General features: G+C 41.3%; 2 protein-coding genes across 7 annotated transcripts in view; one reads left to right on the top strand and one right to left on the bottom strand.

The window, feature by feature from the left end:
- Positions 1-21,767, top strand: part of LOC111254632 (uncharacterized) — a 160,445-nt gene that overhangs the window by 38,995 nt on the left and 99,683 nt on the right. The gene's annotated exons all lie outside the window — the stretch shown is intronic.
- The window catches only part of Nckx30C (solute carrier family 24 member Nckx30C), a 129,499-nt gene that overhangs the window by 45,926 nt on the left and 61,806 nt on the right, over positions 1-21,767 (bottom strand). For all 6 annotated transcript variants that reach the window (XR_015317475.1, XR_015317474.1, XM_086975397.1 and 3 more), the window contains 3 exons: positions 17,976-18,090; positions 11,628-11,842; positions 8,260-8,391 (listed from right to left, as the gene is read on the bottom strand). Coding sequence is in view for 4 of the 6 variants with exons in the window: in XM_086975397.1 (XP_086831523.1) it covers positions 8,260-8,391; positions 11,628-11,842; positions 17,976-18,090 (462 nt within the window). In the remaining 2 variants the exon portion in view is untranslated. The remainder of the gene's footprint in view (positions 1-8,259; positions 8,392-11,627; positions 11,843-17,975; positions 18,091-21,767) is intronic.

Below are 21,767 nucleotides of genomic sequence, written 5' to 3'. Positions count from 1 at the left end.
CGGAAAACTCGAGACTCCAGTCATTACATCGGTCTCTATTTTCTGACTTTTAATAAGGTCAATGTATAAGGACTTATACAAATGTATTCACCACGGCAGATTTTAGACCAATGATTGTTAACTCCTTAAGTGCGACCTTTTCGTTCGAAATATGCTTAGGATCGAAAGACAAAAAAAAACTGAAGAAGACGCTCGAGAGAGTCCTAACGTTCGGTAAAATTATATACATACACCTGCGGCGCCATAAACGCAATTCTATTTTTGGTGCATCAAATAAGTACGTGACGGCCATACACGAAGAGACGTTTTGTGGGAAATGATGAAAAAAATAATAGTCAAAATAATGTAATGGTCAGTCACGATGTCTATCACTTAGATATATGCTCATCAAACAAGTCAACACAGCTAGGATGATATAAACTTGTCTAAGTCACAGGCGACTGCTTGGCCGCTACGTCACGAAGTACCAGTTCTTGATTACTAGTAAGCACACACATTAACGCACTATATCGATTAATGTTATCTGGATTGCAACTATAAAAAGCAACTATATAAGCTGTCATTATTTGTTGGGCGTATTGTTATAGCTATCGTTGTCGGTATCGCTCGAATAGCTTTCCTAGCGGTAGAGGTTTAGACAACGATTAACAGCATCAGAAACTGCTGTCAGTAGAACGATTTTCTCTAGGTTTGCCTGGAGAAAATGGCGACCGGTTCGAGCGCACTCGGACCAAAGCTGACACCGCCGTTTCCAGCTGCGGAAGTATGGCCGTACTAAGGAAACACACCGGCTATGCACATGAATGCGTCCTAGCCTAAAACGTGTAAGCCCTCGTCCCTTCATTTCGAGAAACCTTTTGGAAGTCAAAGAAAATAGTGGGATAAAGCGATGGAGGCCAGTCGACTGAAAATCCTATTAATCAAGCGACGATGAAGCTGTCAGCCACCGTAACTGGAATAAGTGCCCTCTTGCTTTGTCAGCGACTGGGCCACTTCGTAACTAACTTCATTAAATTAACCGCCACTTCTGCCGCTGCAGTATTACCAGGCCACTTCGCTACAGATAAAGAAATATGAAAATACGTTGGAGGCTGTAGACTGAGCTGTTTCGTTAGCGGAACTTCTACCGCCGATCCCTTCGACGCCATTTTTCGAGCCGTTCTGAAAATTCAAATCTTGTATGTTCTATGTTCACTCGCTTAAGTATGAGCCCACGAGAAGAGACAACGCCACAGAAACACTCCTTTTGGCTATCTACATGACATAATCTTTCCGAGCGCGCGTGGCATGTGGCCGGTTGAAAACTTCACTCGAACAATAAAGTCTATTTGTTAACAGAAACCACGTTTTCTTGCGTCTCCCATCTATGTCGGGTCAAAAATTAGTTGCTAATTATTATTATCAATATTATTATTGAATATGGAAAGGACATCATTTTCCCGTACAGCCAAAATATACATCATGATTCATTGCTTAGGCAAACTGACGCATGTTTAGGTTACAAGGAGCGCTAGTGACAGGTTAAAGTGACCATTAAGTTATCCTCGAATCTGTCGAAAATGTTGAAACTGCGTTCCTGGCAAACGTCCGCATGTGGCAGTGTTTCAACTTCAGTGAACCTGCGAACGGATGAGCGCGTTATCTTAACCCGAAAGAAAGAAATCTAATATCACTCTAATTTACAGAATTTGCAAATTTTTTTTACAGCTTACAAACACCGCTTTACTATTGTTGTACAGCGCACCCGCTTTTGCTGCTGATATCTATCCGTTCGGAGTAAAATGTAAAACATTTTAATAGAGAGAGTTGATTTGTACAAGTGGTCCTTTTCGACCTAAATTAAATACCTCGCGATGAAAAAGCCTGCCAAACGCCTAAAATAATGCTATATACTGGAAAGATTATTTGCCATATGAATCGATTGCAAGGGGCAATGTTGTTGTTTTATATTTCTTAAATGTATGCTTCAATTTGGAAACGGAAAAACAGTGACAATTAAAGTTGGCTCAAGACCGCTTCGAATTAGCCTACCACGCTGACCACAGCTTGGCCAACGGCACAATGGTAACATGTTAGAAAATCCATTTCTCGTTAGAAACTATAGAAAAAAAATATTACAGCCCGCACATATTTAGATATTATTTTTATTATCAATATAGGTGGACCAGTCTATTGTTAACGCAGCCAGCTTAAAAAGATGCTAGCTACCCGTCATTCGCATCTGGAGTAAACGATGTGCGCCATTTAAGCGTTCGGTCGAAGTCCAAGTGAGAGAACGTGTGAAGACGCGTCGTTAAATCGCCTGCATGGGCATTTAATGGTGATTCAGTCAATAGGACAGGTCGGTTATGGTCTTGTTGAAATGATTTGTTTAGACCGGTTGATGTACAAGGGAAGCCCGATCTCGTATAGCCAGTATGTGGGCATCACTGACAGGCACAAACTATTAGAAAGCGTATATTGCGTAGTAGCAGACTTGCAAGCCAAAAACAGTCCCCTTCGGACAAGCATTTAAACGAACGGGAAAGCAAATCACACTGAAACCACGTATGCGTTAGAAGTACTATATTGGATATATCACGAGGGATCAGCTGAATTGAGCCAGCCACTAACCTAAAATAGTTACTATTATTATTCAGTTCCTAATGGACATGGTCGTGAAAGTAGAAAAGGAATTAAGCATTTTTTTTTCCGTTCTCGTACTTCCAGCTTCAAAGGCGGTGGTAAGCAATTTTATTCATTCGAGACTAAATTTCATCTTCACTTTTACCATAAATAAATATCTGTGTGTAATATTTATTTATTTCTTACTTATTAATTAAGCCCCAGCTACCGCATCGAGTAATATTACATTGAAGAACTAAATACATATAATTGTGATAATAATAGAGTGAATGCTGATACCGGCTAGAGAAATTGAACGGGCAAAACGAATGTACAGAAGATAGTATCCTTTTTGAATAGGTTGCATGTGTTCGTATATACGGAAGATTCAGATGGGCTCTTTCAAATAAGGGATGATTTGTGATCGGCACCACGCCTTCGCAGTTGACACCTATACGATGAGTCCTGCAGTGCGCCATAGTCATTAGAAGGTAGATAGAAGGTTTACCTTTATCGAACATATAAAACGGGTAACCTTTTTATCGTTGCTCGGACCGCTGTTAAAGGAAGTTTAAGTTTATGAATCTGGGAGATATCAAGCGGAATGCGCCCAGCCCAAAAGCGCCTAAGCCAGACCAAATATCGCGTACGTGGAATCATTCTGTGCTAACTATAACTACAATCCGAACAATAATAGAGTAACGTACGATATTTGTGTCCCCGCAACTATACAATAAATTGCATAAAAAAAAGCCTATCATCGTAAAGCACTAAGACAGTTTAGAGAAGAGTACAGGCAAGGAGAACTTTATGCTTTTTGTATTCGAGATTCATATTAGAGTAACGATGAACCAAGGAAATCGATCTGGATTAAGGCGTCCCAAACGGTACTGCTACGGTCTCAAATATAGTCTAAGTCATCTGTATCGACCTTCAAGCAGGCCTGTTGTATACCCTCGAGATTTAAAGCCACAGAATGTACATAGTTGTGTCATCCGCAATTGCTAGACTAAAGATGATAAAAGACGCGTTACCAGCCTGAGGACAAATGTTAGAAACAAAATAAAAAACATTTTCTATAAGCATGCCCTCTCTCTAACGAAAATTGTAGACAGGTACCTACAGGTAAAGCTAGACAGACTATAAACACATCCTAGCTACCCATTCCAAAAAAGCCATGGAACCATCAACGGCGTCCTTCAGTAGCGCCTAACCCGAGACAGAATATTGATATATGTGTAATGGTCAAAAGCCATGCGTACATCAAGACATGTGCCGTTGTATTGCCGCTCACTGTGAAAGATCACAGGATCATTTGTGTCGAAATAACCGAACAAAAAACGTCTCGATGAGAAATAATAAAACGGGCAACGTCTAAGCGAGGTAATAGATTAGAAATGTTACATTTCCTGAAAACTGTATGACGGAGAAGGTTAGCGAGGTCGGACGGACACCTTTATCGGCTTGCTGTCTATTTCTTTACGTTTATAGAAAAAAAACAAACAAGCGCACAAAAACTGACAGGAGCAAATGTAGGTGGAATTGCCAAATAGGAAATAAGACTACATTAGATACTCATACAATCTAGCTTGCTAAACAATTACGAGGTGAGACCAGTTGTACCGACTAAAATCTTATGTCGACAAGGCTATTAGTATGTAAGAAAGAGCAGTTTGTTGACAAGAGCAGCATGATTGTCAGCACAATACGTTGCCTTAATGACAATGCTCACCTCATTTAAAGAAATAAGGAAGATGCTTACGTCCTACTTTGGTTCTATTCAAAGATTGATGAGGCCTTATACTGAACGTGGATGCGTTTAGCATCGTTAATTGTATGACGGTAGATGCTAGCTAAAAGGGGTTCTTGTCCAGAAATAGGCTTTAAGGCTATGTTTAGTTGTTTTGTGGTGACACCCACCCCTAAGACGAACAAGAGTAGTCATGATCAGGGATTAGCGAAAAGGACAAGATGTAAAGGGAAAAACATATGGTAAAGCTGTACTGACGATTCCAAAATACTTCTACCAGAACGTTAATGAATGCTAAATGCTCCGCACTTACTAGAACCTTAAATCGTGTTAGGAGGGTTTTCCGCAATGTGTGCACTGCTACATGATAGTGCTATACTAAGCTCAATGCTCTATGCAATCTAGCAGTAGCTTCAATAAGAAAAAGATTCATTTTTGAGTTCGAATATAATTAAAACAAGATCAAGAACATATATCAAAGTCAATGATAGGATAAAGGAGCGCCACCTAGCTAGACAGTTTCTTATCATAGCAAAATAGTTCATAGTTCATCTGGAATTGAATGCATTATTTTCAACCGAAGGACATCGACATCGATTCTATAAGCTATAATTATATTAAGTTGGCCGAACGACATTTTCAAAAAAAGAATCCATCAGAAAATGACGATGAATGAATAGCAAGTGAGGACCTCAAAGCTTTCATGTACGTTCTGCCCCACGTCGAGGTTATCTATTATAATTATCTGCATTATGATAACAATCGTGATGTGTGAGAATCGTCAAGCTGATGGGAATAGTGTACTCATAAAAGTACACTATTCCCATCAGCGACGCATATCCCACGGATGATTAAAAATATATTCTCATACGAACTAGATACGGAACACAGACGACAATAACGGGTAAAGTAAACTCTGTTAATTTTCAGCGAATTTACACACATGCTTGCCAATAGTAGATATAGACGAATACAGGGGAAAGCGTCAATACATTTAACATTCACCTCCTACAGAACTTAGGTCGATGAAGCAAGCAGACGTTTGCAAGTATTAGGGATCTTTTTCAAATGAAAAAACTATATAAGGCATATATTCTTGCGTGCTCATTGAGCCAAATATCGTGGTTAGTGGTTATAGTGATATTCTGAATCATATCTTATGTATTGATATCTTTCTTATCATACTAATTTTATAATGTTCGCAATGATATTATCCTACTAGGGTAAACACGCTTGAACCTCCCTCGCTTCGCTCGTAAGACACCCTCGTCCGCGCATTCGAAATATCGCAAGGACCCTGATTATGGCCGTCGCCTAGTTATCGTAGCTGAGCATCGGGACAGCGAGCTGTCATCATCGAAGTTCATTATTAAGTTTCCAACCACTGAATTGTTATGCCTCGATCATATCTGGTCAGGTCATTCCTGCTGTTTGCTAGCTTTCAGTTAACAGAAACTTAATCATCACAGGATGCTTAATTGAAAGCGATGTTTAAGCAGCAATGCGTTGAAAGGGTGTAGTAGGCAAAGAGGGAAAATTTAAAGTACAACATAAGGAATAGAAGTGCCGCTAAAATGGATCCCTTGTTTCTGCCAGCCACGAACGAAAAAAAGCTGTTTTCGTTTTTGGTGTCATTTCTCAAAATCGGTGCTAGGTTATCACTGCTGCCGACGCGGACTCCGCTTCCTGAGGTTTTGTTAGCAATTACTTGATAGGTCGACTGGCACAGAAAGCAGCAGCCCTTAAACAGTTGTAGGCAGCCAGGCCGTAGAAGCTGGACACAGACAAACAGGTATGTGCGGCAAGGCCTACGCCCTCCGGAAGCCAGACAGAGAGAGAAGCATTGGCTGCTTGGGCGATACACGGAATCGAGTATAGAATCTCGCTGCTAAAAGTATCCTTCCACGGGGTTCTAATGAGCTGGTAATGGCCGCCTCGGATTCCCAGGGCCGGCGAGTACAGCGAACACCACAACGCCCGCCGCTGAAGCGTAAAGACGACCATTACGCCTTACGAACATTTACTATGCGTCGACGGAGGGTCACCCAAATATCCTATGAAATTGCTTTTTCTTCGTATCAGGAGGTGGGGCTTTAGTTTCTGAAGTGGCTAGAATCGCGCTTCTTATTGTACATCCACAGTCAGAAACAGCAATCGAAACTCAATTCGTTTACGCAATACTTAAGGTTTTTCTTTAATAGACAGAAATTGCAAACACCAAAGAATCCTAAAATATGTACTTTTCTTGTATTTTTCTAAAATTGTACATATATACTTTAAACATATAACATGTAACCCCTTAGGATTTTGTTAAAACGAGCTCGCACATTTCGCAAAATATGCAAAGCCTAATCAGATATCTATAATATCATAAAATAATACAAAGTCTCAGCCCTTAAAGAAATGTTCTTCACTGCAATCCTTTCTAGAGGTCACGGTAGTGGCGTAATGAGTAGAGTGACGGACCACAATTATAAAGCGTTGAATAGCGATTCAATGCTGACACTTTGTCAACGTTAGTTAAGTTCCTAATTTCAACTTGAACCCGCATAGTTACGTTTGACCTCAGTGAATTCGAAGTTGGTCTACCCGTGCTATTGCGAGAAAGTCGGCACTATGATATTCCAACGCTAGTCAAACAATGAATCGGCAAGCAAATATTTGTTACCAAAATAAACTTCACCAGTTTGTCCTATCGGCACCGTGTGCAACCATAATCGCAGGCAGGATAGACAGTCGTGTCGTACTGAACAGTACCTTTCTTGTCGTTTAAACCCTTTGGTCTTTTTACGTACCGATTGTTTACCGGTACGTCTATTCGGTAAAGGGCGTTCTTACCAGCCAGCTACGTTTTCCAGTGCTTATCTGAACAGCAGGAACGAAATTATTTAGAGCACAAGGTAGACTCTTATGCCCTGGTAAATTTGCTCGGAATCGCTGCTGCTGCTACACACGAAGGACGAGAAAAAGGCCACGCAAATTCCCAACTAAAAACAAAGCTGGCACACGCTCGACAGTTCATGTCCTTCGTACATCTTGTCTAGTACTTTTACTTATCTCGTGCCTGTTGTGAAGCTGTCGGCGACGGCGGTCAAGATTAACGTGGCCTGATACCGTAATAAGATCACCAAATCGTCCATATCGGGCCGAAACTTTTTAGCCTTCGTCAGCAGCTATCTTGTCCTCGTTCAACTGACAGGTGACAAAGTGAAGGACCCGTGCAAATGATTCGATGATATTGTTGACCGTACCCAGATTAGCCATCTTTTAGTAAATGGATACAACTGAGTGCCAACACCGAAAGGATATCGAATACTGAGACAGAATCAGGATGATTACTTAGTAATACAGTGCACGAATCCTACTTATAATATATTAGTTGATAGACATGGTTTCCTTGTCCTGTTTACTCTATCTTTGGTCGCTTCCGTTGCAAAGGTTAGAAAAAGCAGTCAGTGCATGGAGTCACGTTCTCTACCGAAAGGACTGCATAATACCTTAAAAGCATGAACGAACGAGACTACAATTGAAGCTAGAAGAATTTTACTTTTTCGGCTAGATAGAGACGTTGTAAACGCTATACAAAGACGTCCGGAATCTGAGTCACTGATGTTTTGTGTTAGCTGACACTCTAAGAAGCTCAATTTTGTGTATTAATACAGAAAAATTTATCTGCCATTTGTTTCACGTAAAGACATTTAAATATTTCTACGGTGAACACATCGTCTGGTTTCGGCATACGATTCGAACCGTTTACGTCACAACTGTGAATAAGCTGGCGTTAATGGGGAACAAAAATAGATTCTTGTCACAACAACGGTACTGTTTTCTCAAGAATTAGAATTACTGAAAAATAAGTGTAAAAACTAACGATAAAAAAGGAGGAAAAGAAGACTTGAACTTACCCTCTGGGCGGCTTGCTGTGCAGCGCTGTTGTAACCAGAGTCTGGATGTGCGGCCTCGTTGAGCGAGCTGGACGTCTTCAATGATTCCTCAACTGGAGGCATCGCCTTCTCCTCGCCCGCACCGGGACCCACCTATATTTTTATTTAGATATACGTTATAATTTTTAATGCATCGAGCATGAGAGAGACAGACCTAAAATCAAACAAAACCAACGGTCGGCGCCGACAGCAAGACAATGAGAGCGGTGGAACGAGCCTCTCCACTCTTCGACATTCATCGAGCGCCTTTTGTTCAGGAAACACGACAGTCCCTATCGCTTTAGTGCTTTCTGTCATTCGCCCTACGCCCTTTAGATAAAATTGCCGTTTGCTCAAATAGCGGAGATGAAAAAAGGGACCTTCTGGCCTGTATACGTAAATGGACACAGAGACTGCCAGGAGTGTTATGGCCTTACCCGTGTGTTGTCACTATCGTAAAGAGAGCAGTGTATATTAGCCGACGTGATCGTCATATTTAGAGTGCCTTTTTGTTCTTGACAATTGATATCAAACGCTGCGAAAGTTAGTAAATTTGCTTTAGCAAAGTTACTTGCATCAAAACCATGAATGGACAAATTCATCTATTTCATATTGTGCTGTTCGTGCATGGTGGTACTCAATTACGCGAAACATCCGTCGTCACAAAGGAAAAACTGGAGTAAACGACATGTCGTTATAATGGAATCTTCACCTTTATACAGATGTTTTGTCATAGCCGTAGTCACTAAGCGTCTCTAGAACCTTTCTAAAATAAATTTAAGCTTTGCTGTTGCGATAAAAGCTATGCACATATCAATGAATTAAATGTATCTCCTATATATATACACGGCCCAAGTAGCAGCCTCGCTTTCGGGAGCTTCCCCTAAAAATGCTGTTTGAAATTTCACCGTTCTTCTCCAAAGCCGAGGATCGACGGAAACACTCCTCCTTTATTTCCAACATCAGTTCTGTGCAGAAATGACTTCTGCTTGTGCCGTCCGATAAACGATGCACATGTTTGAATTACTTACAATACGACTTTCTTTAAGTCTATGTAGGACCCATTTTTCCCTACTCCGAAGAAGGGTTTATAACTTAGCACAAAATAGCCGTTTATTAATTTAGTAGGAAAGTATGATTACTCTTTTGCACTTTACTGTGCAGTTTTCTTTTTTCAGGTAACCTCTTTTATTATAGGCATTATATAATAGACAGGAGAAAAGTGCAGTCAAAGTAACTGCGGCATAGTAACGCCGTATAGTGATTATTCATTGCTGTTCGCATCTTCTTATTTTTTGCTGTTATTATTTGTATGTTTGTAGCAGAATCCATACTGGTAGGCAGCGTCGGGACCTATCTAAACTTAAACAAGTCGACTGCGGGCGTATGCTGCCCTTCGTTCCGTTGCGCAAAAAAGGACTATCTTCAAGGCTCTCTTCGGTTGGCTTGTAGAACTGTTTTCGGTTGTTCGATGGAAACCGGTTTTTGCTTTTTCTTGTCACAGGCCGAAGGAACCCGACATGACAAGCCTGGCTCGAGTGGCCTCGGCGGATCAAAGGAATAACCGTCGGTGATCAAAATTACTCCTTTTTGCAGTCAACAGTTTCTACCCAACAATCCTAAGCAAATAGCAGATAGCGCGACAGCTGACAACCAGCGGAGTTGACTTGATTATAATATCGGGATCTGACATTGCAGCTGTAAATGGCTCAGACAGAATGAGTTGCATAGGAAAACAGAGCCTAGCGAAAGTAATTTCTTGTCGAAAGCCGTTTGACAGTCGAAAAATTCATAGTCGTACAAATAGATGGCACTCGCTTTATGCTCTAGTTGTAGCAGTATTAATATCACATATGGTACATGGGCTGGCAAGCAACATTGAGTCGAAGGGAAGGGATATCTGAGGCAAAAAAAAAACGCCGAAACACCATTGAGGAGGGCATTGCACTCCCTTATTCTTAGCTTAGTGCCACTTTAGCTCTTGGATCCAAGTCGATTTAGGAGCTCAACCAGTCGGCAAAAACGAAAATGGAGACTCCGGGCCCTCTTCTCAGTCTAGGTTAATGTTTTCTAATTTGTGTATTCGTGCTTAGTAAGACATACTCGTACTGGGCTATGCAAAAAGCTTTCTTTCTTGCACTTTCATTTTGGTACTTTAATGTAAATATACGCGTTCGCGTGGTGAAGCATAATACGTGTAGGAGAGGAAAGGCTATGCCATGATATGGAAAAGGGCAATAGCTCAAAATTTTCGCTAAATCTCTAGATTGAAAGCTAATAGAGAATCATGGCAGATATTACAATCAGATATAGTGTAAATTTAGATTTGCTCGTGCATTCAAATTTTGTCGTGCCGGGGAAATCGAAGGATCGTTGCTGATATTGTACAAAGCGTAATTTGAATTTTAGCGGTTCTGAACAGACTAATATGTAGAGAACTTCTACCTTTTATGCTGGTAATGATCATGCTGTTTCGAGACAGGGCTTTCACATCATTCACCGGAACAACCGACCAACAGTAGTTTGTTTAGAGGATTTAGTAGGCTATTTTTGTCGTCATTAGCTCTATTTATAGAAACTTCCTTCATTTTACAGTATTCAACACTTGGCGGCGCCACTTACGACTATTGCGTGAATAGTTTAGTCAAGCTGACGTCATTGTAATGTAGGGTTGCTATTAGAAAGTGGCAGTAGTCGACCTGAAAATAGGTGACGAACCCGCAGAGTCAATAGGCGCAAACAGCCAATAGAATTGCATCTATTTAATAACACAAGTTGTGCACTATATGTCACAATTAACGGGTTTCCGGGATCCGTAAACTTAAAGATAATAAATTAGTTCAATTAGAACGCTACTGGGTTTACTAACGAGGAATACATCTACTTATACTGGTAAACAGCTTTGGATCACATGCCTGTTTGCTTTGGATCGATTACAGTTTATTTTGACTGAAATCCGTTAGTAAATATGAGCTTTGACGACATGTAGCAAACAGTTGGTGAATAATTCATTGTGTAGAAACCTGACCATTAGGACCATGATTGCAATAAGTTACATAAGCCGTTCAGTCATTAGGTTGATGCCGATCCAGTGAATGGGTTGCTACCGCGCTGCTAGTTCAACTAAGATGCTCGATAAAAGAGCTTCTTACTCTGTTCATTTGTCCATTTAAATAGTTCTATAAGCTTGCCAGTTCTAAGCTTCTATATAGAATCGGACTTGCGTTACTAAGATGCAATTAGATTAAAAAGATTCAAGCATTAGTAGAAAGTCAATCGAACTATGTTTTACATTTGTATGCTATTTTTTCACAGATATATGCCTTAGAAATAAGTGTTCGTGCACTCACCTGGAAGTCGATGTTGTTGTCAAGGGTGGTCCGCCTGGTAGAGTCCTTATAGGCCGAGGAACCTAAGCGTGTGCCCGCGCCGCTGCCCGCACCGCCCGCGCTGCCGTTGAGTGGCGTAGGTGTCGGAGAGCCTGAGCTGCCAGGGCCCGTGGCGTCGAGCAGCACGCCCAGCGATGCAATCGTGTGCAGCTGAGACGCCTTCTCGTCAACTTTGCCTAAATGACGACACGCGTCAGTGAGAGAAGAGGCACCTCGTATTCGTAGTCCAGTTCGATCATTGCATCGGTGTTGCTATTTATGATATATACACTGAAGCGCATCGAATATATCTATATCTATATATAACATGCAAATATTTGAAATATATTTATAAGAATAGAAGATAGTTTCACGAGAAGAAATAAGGCTAACGTTATAAACCGGCTTTTGAAGCAGTCGACTTGTAATTCTCTGAATCTCATAAAGCATAGCAAGTATTGTACTATTCAAATTTTACAAAATTAGCTGCGCCTAACAAACACAGCCTGTATGAGACTTCCACACTCTGCATAGACTATAAAGGAAACCGTGAAGTGCTTAGCCTGCCGTTACATGTCTGTCAGTCATGTCCTTTCCAGGTCTCATTCGTAACGGCTTCTGTCTAATAGAACCTCCCCGAATTTTCGATTCTATTTTTCCTAATTTCCTTGTATCAGAAAAATGACGGTGATGGAGAATCAAGATTCTAGCAGTAAACATGGCTTCCTCGCACTTATAGAAAATTGTTGCAGGTTGCTGAATGCGGTTTAAGAGATGGCGTCTTTTAATTGACGGAATAAATTGGTCGAACTTCTCAACAGTCAGATCCTCCTTGACCCGTATGGGGCAGCCGGAATAACATTGAGATCGAAAAGCCCCAGAGGGGTACGTGTTGAAACCAAATGAGGAATAGCCTGGCAGAGCTTATGCTGTTTATACAAGGCTAGCAGCTCTAGGTCGGTGGATTGGAACATGTGTCAACAGTCGGCCAGCGTGTGTTACAGGTCGCAATACTACCACTTCTCTTGGATTTCATATTTCCGGTGTTGGTAAGGGTCATGGTTAGACTTAATGCATACACAGCAGAGTAAGATCTTGGTAAGCCCTGCTGCATATAAAAGTGGCTGCTTCCGTAAATAATTAGATCGGCAACATAAAAGTCCAGCATACTTCTAGATCCGCGTACCTCGACAGGTAAATCTTCAAGCCGGACTGAGAGCAAGAAAGGTAACCTTGTTCTTCTAGAGTATCGCTGCTATTAGTTCAAGTACGTTTGCGAAAGTTGGCTGAGATTCCTTGGGATGGAATCGAAAGTTACCCTGAAATCGACAAATATTGCGTAGGTATATTGTCAAAAGCCACTTCTAGTTCTCCTGGTGTCAGCAAATAGGACCCTACACAACGTGTAAATCGAAAGATCTTTCCTAAATCTATGTTACTTTTCGCTCATTATACTTAGACTCTCCCGAAACGCGCATAGTCTTCTTACCAATACATATAAGAAAAGCATATAAAAAAGCGTTGTTTTTCGTGATTTTGCGCTACAGTGACATTGGAAACAGCGTGGAGCGTTGCGTCTCCCACTGAGAAAAAAGAGTCTATAACGAGAACATTCCTCGAACGGGGCGACCTAATACGGCATCAACTCTAAAGCGGCCTTAAAGCACTCATTCCGAATCTCGTATGATGTAGCTGACCTGCGCTCCTCCGTCATCTATTCGTTCTGCGCTACATTCAGTAATAACACTCCTGAGATACGGGGTATCGCAAGATAGAAACATTCTGGTGCAGTGGTCAATGAACATTGATGAGCTGATGAAGCGCCACGTTAACTTGTCGGGGCCAGGTCATTCGTACGACTGGGATTCGGCCTTTCCTATGGCAATGGCCTCCTACTGGTTTAGCTATTTATGAGGTCTGTTCTCTGGCAGATCATCTTGACCGCTCCGACCAAGAGCGGCAAGGGGTTGTAGTAATGCGACTAGCCTGACGATATTTTGGCTACGGAAAACAGAGCAACAATTGTAATCGAACCAGGGTCGTTGTTTTCTGGGCCGTATTGTAAAAACCGAAGATTGCAGAATGCCGTTCCTCTACCACTTTTACCACACTTCTTCTACATTGTCGAGAAGAAGGCAAGCACCGTATAAGACAAAGCCGAGACTCTGGCAAGGTCTTTCTGGGTTGCGTGGTAGCCGAAGCAGGGCAACGTGCCGTCGCCGACATTGTACAGACAGCGCCAGCTAGCTGGACTACTGCCGAAGAACGACCGATGTCTGTTTCGTAAAAACATACAAAGGTGAAGCTTGTACTCTAAATCTATCTAGCCATATATCTATTCAACTGATTCCCGCTGGGATCCTGTTGATATTCATGGCACTGCCTGCTTCACTGAAAGCAGTAGCGTTATAAAAAAGTTAGCCTATAAAGGCTGCACGCGCCACAACTAGCTGATTGCATTGGTTCGAGAGTTCATTAACCAGCTTCCGACCTTCAAGGTATGGGGTCTGGCAACTGGGGGTGGCACGTACAGACAGTTAATTTAGGTGGAGAAAGGTAGAGGATAAAGCAATTCAGGCAGCGCCAAACAACCGTGTCCCCCGGATGACGAATACAGCTAAGCGTTTATCGAGGACTCTGTGACATCATAGCACAGAAGGTAGCAGCCAAATCTCAGCGACAAGTTGGCGAAGCAGTAGCAACCACGAAGGCGTAGCATAGGGACTAAAGTGGTGACTGGCGAAACAATAGGATCCAGACTGGCTAATCCGATGCACTTGGGCCTATATGAAAAAAAATGGTTATACGGCTACAATAGGAATTGAAGAAAAGACAACCGACGGCAACAACTAGCCAGCAATGACAATAAGCGATGTTTTAATCATTGTTTGAGTAAGTTTTACTAGCAGACGAAGCGCAAAGAAGTAGCGCCACCTGCCCTTTTTTGTTCGAAAGGACAACGTGGTAAGCTACACTGCCACCCGTTAGGCATTGTCCTCTATCTGATAGGCCTGTGTCCCATCATGCCGGCTATTTCGTAACAATATGGAATATGATAGATCAGAAGGCACTCTGTGAAGATCAGATGGCTACGTACGATCAGGCTTCTTCTCCGTGTTGCTCAGGGGGCATATAAGAAAGAGCTACCTCTTAAAGTAGGACAGAGGGAGAGATACCTTTGTACACCCGCTGGTCCGTAAGTGCAGCCTTGACACAGCGTTTTATCCACATGTGTAGATCTCTATCAACACGAAGAACAAGAACGTTATTCAGCCACTTTACGTCGCTTACTGTGCAGACGTTTGAGTGGCGTGCTTCGACAATCAACTGCCTATTTGCCTCACATTCACTCTCACTACTAAAGATACAAAAAATACCGCAGTGTTTCCTGTATTACTCGTTTTAACCGTACTTTTTTTCATTTAGATAGCTGTTAAAGATTTACTTAGCGAGAAAGGTGACATTCGATACATTTAGCCTCGAACCCTATAACTTAGTGGGCACACGACAAGTTCCTCAAATGAGCGTAAGCTGTTGTCATAGGAGTAATATATAGCTATAGATTAACAGAGATTACCCGTTAATATATCATCACAGGGGCTGCTGATAAACTGCGAGCTTCATACCGTGAACGTTGGTGAACATCAGAGTTCTATTTAACCAATTGGCCAACTCTTTGCAAGGCTGCAGATCAAAACATTCTTCTCATGATTTTGTTAAGAAATATTGAAAAAAATAAATTTTTTAAGAGATGTTACTGATTTATTATGGTTGTCAGGGTGCAGGGTCAAATTAAATATGAAATGCTTTACCTGCGGTATTTGAGCCGTCAGACATTGCGTTGACGCCAGGATATATTACAACACAATGGTCCAATAGAAGTATGCTCCTGTTGACTTCTTTCAGGAACGATACACATTGGCTAGCTAATAAAAAGGCCATTTATCACAGCAATCTAACCTAGCTATGTATTTTAAACTAAGTCCCTTACGAAAATTGTGATTTGTAATAAATGCAGTTACCCTCTCTAAAGGTACGAGACCCATTTGAAGGAATGGTTGAATGAAGAGTAATCAGATTTGATTTTAGCTAGCTTTACAGACGTGTTTAATAGGTAATTGTTTTTTTTTGTTGTTTCTTGTTTGTTTGATTACGCTAGTTGCATTAGACTGACGAAGATAAGTCTAATAAATGTACAAACTATTCTTGTACGAATACCTGGGATACAGTTGATTATATTGAACAACAGATTACCACGTCAATTTCTCACTATTACACATTATGGGGCAGCTTTAACTAGATACGTACAGAACAAAGCTATGTTAACTCCTGTTACATGTTACTCGATCCCAGCCTTCCGTGTTCGCTTACTTGTTACTGCTAACTTACTGATTTTCAGCCATATTTGACAATTTTTTAAGTGTGAAAAACATAAACGTATAAAGTCAATGAAACTTGTCGTTTGTTGGAACTTCTAGCTTACATTTCAATTGATGTGCTAGTTTTTAGTGATACTTAAATTTTAAATAAACGTTCCGACTTTTATGTACAACAGGCATTTCTTTAAGTGGCTGATTTTCGGTGTGACACAAAGCGCGTCTACGTTCGGTTCTAATGAACACCGCTGTACACTAATAAAATGGATTTTATTTTCTTCTTAATCAAAAAAAAATAGAATAAATAAACTGAAAATAATCTTAATTTGTTGTCTGAATTCGAACGTTTTCGACCAGTTAGAACCGTCGCGGTTATAACCCATACTAATCGCTGGAAGGGAAGTTTTTCCTGTATTAATTTAAATCGTATGTTAGCGACTGATTTTCCATCGATGAACGTTATTAGTAAATTCTGTGGCCTATTGATCATAGTGGGGAGCTACTTTTTTTTTGCCGGTGATAGTTATGATCTGGTTGCTCCGAGGTAATAATATTTTGGTTGCTATTCCTTGGCCCCCAATGGCATATTCGTGTAGCCGTCTCTATAGATATCTATTTCGTTCACCTGCTTTCAACCGGTCACAAATTTTGGAAAAAAGCTGCATGAGCCTCTATTGTTCACCTAATGCTTGACCTGTCCAAATTTTAAACAGGGCACGCACCCAAATTGGAGAAAATGAATTTTCACATTTGGCAACTTGTCTAAATTGCCAGATATGTATGAGAATTTCAACTTACACACAGGCAAAACAAATTATGTAAGACACGACCCATCGCATACGTGTCATATGGAACATACCGAAGCATATCGTTCCTGTCCATATACTATGCTCGACCGTAGCATCGACATAAATTGAGTTTGACGATCGATGAAATTGCTAGCTATTATAAAGAGGCGTAACAATCATTTAGCTCTTTTCTCAGGCTGTTAGGAAAACTTCTATCTATCGTATTAAGTTTTATAACTAAGCTGCTGCTCTCTCGTAGCGGAGATAAATTTTTCTAGTATGATCCTGGGTACCGAATCACTGGTAACCGAATGAACAATGGTAACCGTTGCCATAGTACCAAAATGTGCGTCCGACGATAAATTTTCAAAAGGAGCCGTTTGTAATATGATGTTGGCTATATGCTGTATATGAGTAAGCTGTTCATAAACGAACGAAAAAGTATCAGAGTTCCGATTTTATCATTTAAATCCGAGCATTTTTCGTGTTTTTCTCAAACTCAACCAACTGGTCCATTGGCTTTGTGCCACACTAATATTTACAAGTAATTTTTTTTTCTTTTATTAGCAGACGCGTCTCGGGTTAGTCTCGAGACGACCATCCATTATTAATTGTAACAATTGAATAACTAGGCTGAAAAGAGGTTGTATCCATGTTAAGTACAAGCAATAGTGTGACATTTCAAACCACGTTCACGTTGGCCGTATCGTTGGGTTGTGTATGTATCCGTTTAGGATAAGTTCGGCCGCCTTGCTTTTTTATCGTTTTCGAAATACTTCTTTTGTAATCCGGTATGACAGTTTCATATCTGAGAGCCACTGTATAGTATGACGACAGCTGCTAAACCCGCAGCATACATGGATTAATGACACAGTTACCAGGTTACATCATCCTTACTATACTGTTTGCACGATTTTGTGACGAACAATATTGTTTCCATTTAAGCAGTCAGTGCATACGATAATTACTAGCCTATAAACAATGGCGTATCAAGACCAATCTACTGTACCTAACTTATAGTTTGTTGATTTGCTCAATAATCAATCACTTTCTAACTAGACAGATTGAATACATGACGTAAATTAGCTATCGAAACAACGTACTGGTCCGTTACATAAGCAAAACCGGGTAAACTGATATTACTTGAAATGCAGAGAAATACTTACCCTCGTGTTCGTGAAGGGGGTCGATGGAGTGAATGAGTAGCTGCAGGAGTCCGTGACGGAACTTCCCGCCGCCGCCGTGAATCGTCGGAACACTCATTCGACGTCTTCGTGCGTTCTTCAGAATCGAATGAAGGGCCGCATAAAGTGCAGTATCCATCGCGGATAAGAAAGGCAGTAGAAGAAGCAGCAGTGGATTGCGAGTTTCAGATGATTCACCAATAGGAAATCCATTTGTATCAGTGGGCCACAGCCGCCGGTAAGATGCAATAAAATCTGTTAGATGCTATTTGACAAAAAACAAATAGCTCCACATTGATCGTCCCAGAAATCAGCGGTACCACACAGTGCCTGCTTGTATTGTGCTGTTCCGTTTATCGGAGAGAATAAACTACATCTAGGGGGATAAACGAGCTGACCAACCGAAAGGGAGTACTCTACAAGACAGGTCCAGGTGCGCTTAAGCTTTAACCTATTTCTGGTTCATCTTTTCAAATTACATCTACGATAAGGTAAAGCCATACCGCACGTAGTTACAATTCCTGATTACTATTATTACTATCCTAAAGAAAAGTACTACCTGCTTAATACCTAAACGGCGTCTAAAGAAAGGAACAATGAGCTTCTTTTGCAACATTTATAATAGTTTTGCCATTACTAAACTAGTAAACCTAGATGTACAAACAACTCTTAATTTAGTACTAAAATTAAATGTTGCAAAATCCGTTTACTAGAGTGGATTCTGAAAAAGAGCTTCTCTTCTCAGGACAGAAAGGTCGACACAGAAAGACAAGAAGACGTATGTATAAAAATGAAAGACTGGAGGAATCTTTATCATCATACGTGTAGAACAAGCATCTGAAAGCGAAGACTTAAGGTAGATTCCAGTAATAATCAAAGTGTCATAAAAAAAAACCTTTTATGGAAGATAGAAATCTTGCTTCGATTGCAGACTATCAAATGCCGCACTCGAAAAATCAGACGGCAAAGAAATATATGGTACTATAAAGGGACAAAAACATCGCCGTTACAATGGCAGGTATGTCATGAGGTTTTTCTTTCACTCCTGTTAATGCATCTCGATATTGTAGTAGTATTATTGATACATATTAGAGCATATTCTTTTATTCATCGTTAGCTGTTTACGTTCGTCCGACCTCGATGACTTAACTTTACGGGGAGATAACATTAACTTTTAGGATTTTAGGAACTTTTAGGAAGAATACGATTAGGTTACCGTCAGTGTTAATAATGGCAACATACGGAGACCGCGTGCGCCATGCAATTTCTGTAGCGCTGAGTGTCCCAACGACTCCAGAGTAGAAGGTTACGAGGCACTTATGGCCGAGAAGAAAGTAAGCGAGAGACGTGATACAAGACAAGTCTATGAGGAATGCCCTTGCGTGTGATTTATTCGAAATACTATTCCCCTAGCCTATCAGGCTATCTTACTGTATGACATATACAGTATACTTTAGATTTCTGCCGTTTAACCAATATGTTCTACTAATATTGATATACACAATATCCTAAGGCACACACGCACGCAAAGGTGTGGCCCTTACCCTAGGTACTGTCATTTTCGCCGGCAGAGCTGTCAGCATCATACGCTTGGAAAAAAAAGGCAAATTGCTCGCAAAAAGTCGCAGAAACAATCACACGACGGCAAAAGCGCCTCCTCCAATTCCAATTAGATAGTCTCTTCCCGGCCTCTTATTTACTCTTCCTTTTGGCTCTTCCGACGGCGTCATCGCATGCGATACAGCAAAAACGAAGAGTTAATGAAGTCAATGCATTTTTAGGTCCTTCACCACCTACCCACATCGCACGAGACGGTGCCGTAGCTGGTAGTTAAGAATGGCGAGTCAAAAACAGGTCACAGAGGGTTAGGTCGAGGACAGTCCTGGAGGGGCAACTTGGGCAACAGACCCGATCCGCTCCGCCGGGGCCACTTCTTACACATATTGCCACCGTAAAACAACAGTGTCGCCAAGAACATAGGCGACAAGAAAGGCCGTCGTAGCTGAGACCGTTTCCCCGCTTCCTTTTCACAGCCTTATTGACCCGTTATAATTATATCGCCGCTTACCAGCGGCCTTAGGCGCGACTACGGGCTTTCGGAAGACGGCCGCTAGTGGTCTTGCTCTGTTAAAACTAACTGAACGGCCGCTATTTTACCGCCCTCTGATTAGCGGCTGTAATTGTCGGATGAAAAAGGAGGAGCAGTCTTTCGTTATCTTATCGGTAGTGGTTTATCTGTTTCCAAAGGCCCAGAGAAGGAAAAACTGTACAAAGCGATGGGCTAATGCTGTTGTGCTAAAACCGCGAATATATAGGGTGGTATTAGTGCAATCTTTGAGAACTACTAAATACTAATAATAAAGAAATATCGCATTAATATTTAAACAACTTTGAGAATTATTAAGGTTAATTATTACCTACCTTAGAAATTACGCGCTGATACGTTGGAAGGAATATTATTATTGAGACTGTATATTTGCATATGCAGACTTCTCTCTATAGCTGACGCGATCAGCTAGCTACGGTGACTTTGTTCACCTAGTCACACTGCATTATCAGCCGTCTTGTGTACTCAGTATGATATATAGCCACTTCGCGTACGGGGAGTGGTTTGGCCTCGGGCAAGGCTATTGACTGAAAGCAAGTGCTTTTGCTGCCACTTCCGTTAGATCATGAACATAGTCAACACACACTCAGGGCTATTCAGGCTGCCAACACCGACAAACATCCCCAACGTGTGCTTGAACGCCACGTTTTTTCTGTTCCGTGTTAGGTACAGCCGAGTCGAGTATTGAGCTACATAGCTCAAGGATAATTTCGACAGCGGGTGAAGTTCTTCTACAAGGTGGTAATAGTAATGAACAAAACGACCGACAGACAACTAGGTCAGGCGCGTGCTATGATGGGTCGATGGACACGAGATATTATGGTCATATAATTTAGGTGTCGTCGATCCATAAGCAAACTAACAGAGATGAATCTAAGCGGTAACTGTAGAAACATGAAGAACGATATGGGTTATGTTTAGCAGCCTGTGTGTTTCTGCGTAGAACTGGCTGAACCACGATCTGTTGCACTGGCGTTTCTCAAAATGGTGGCTTTCCTTCTGCGCTTTTATGTTAAGCACATCAACGCGCGTGCCCTATCGATGTATGCAAAACACAATCCATTACTTTCAATAGAGAGTATAGGTGACATCGTAGCTGGACGCTCTGTTCCTCATCTACGTCGATACCGTTTTTTCTTCCCTCCAGCGATTCTCCGATTCGGTATCCGCAGTCGTCGTTTCTTCGACTTTTTTCGTCTCAGGCACGTTGAGTACCGCCCTCCAGTCTCCATGGTGCTCCGTCGTTGTTTGCTAGAGAGCGTTCTTTGAAATTTTTGACAGGCGACAGGAGTCAGACATAATGTGTTTTTCCAATTAGTCACTCTGATTTTCTTGTTGATAGAAATAAAAACGTCTTTAGTGAGACTGTGCCGCCCTTGTTGCTGTACTATTTGCTACCGATGCTACCATGACAACAATCACACCTATTGAATTTGCTGAAGAACAGGAAACAAAGTAGAAGGCAATGCTTGTAATCAGAAATTAAAGATCGGATGCCAATATTACAATGTAGTGCTCAGCGAAGTTCTATTAGGAGTAGGTGACCTAGACTGCAGCATTTCCGCCCTAACAGCAGACAGATGTTGAATGGTACGGTTTTTTCATCGATCTTATACAGAAAAAAAAAGATATCCCTAAGTGAGCGTTCCCCCCGCTACTGGTCGAGG

The sequence above is a fragment of the Varroa destructor genome, unplaced genomic scaffold (assembly GCF_002443255.2).
Source record: "Varroa destructor unplaced genomic scaffold, Vdes_3.0 BEIS01000007.1, whole genome shotgun sequence".
Lineage (NCBI taxonomy): Eukaryota > Metazoa > Arthropoda > Arachnida > Mesostigmata > Varroidae > Varroa > Varroa destructor.
The sequence above is the reverse complement of the archived record's forward strand: the minus strand, read 5'-3'. Positions and strand labels throughout refer to the sequence as shown.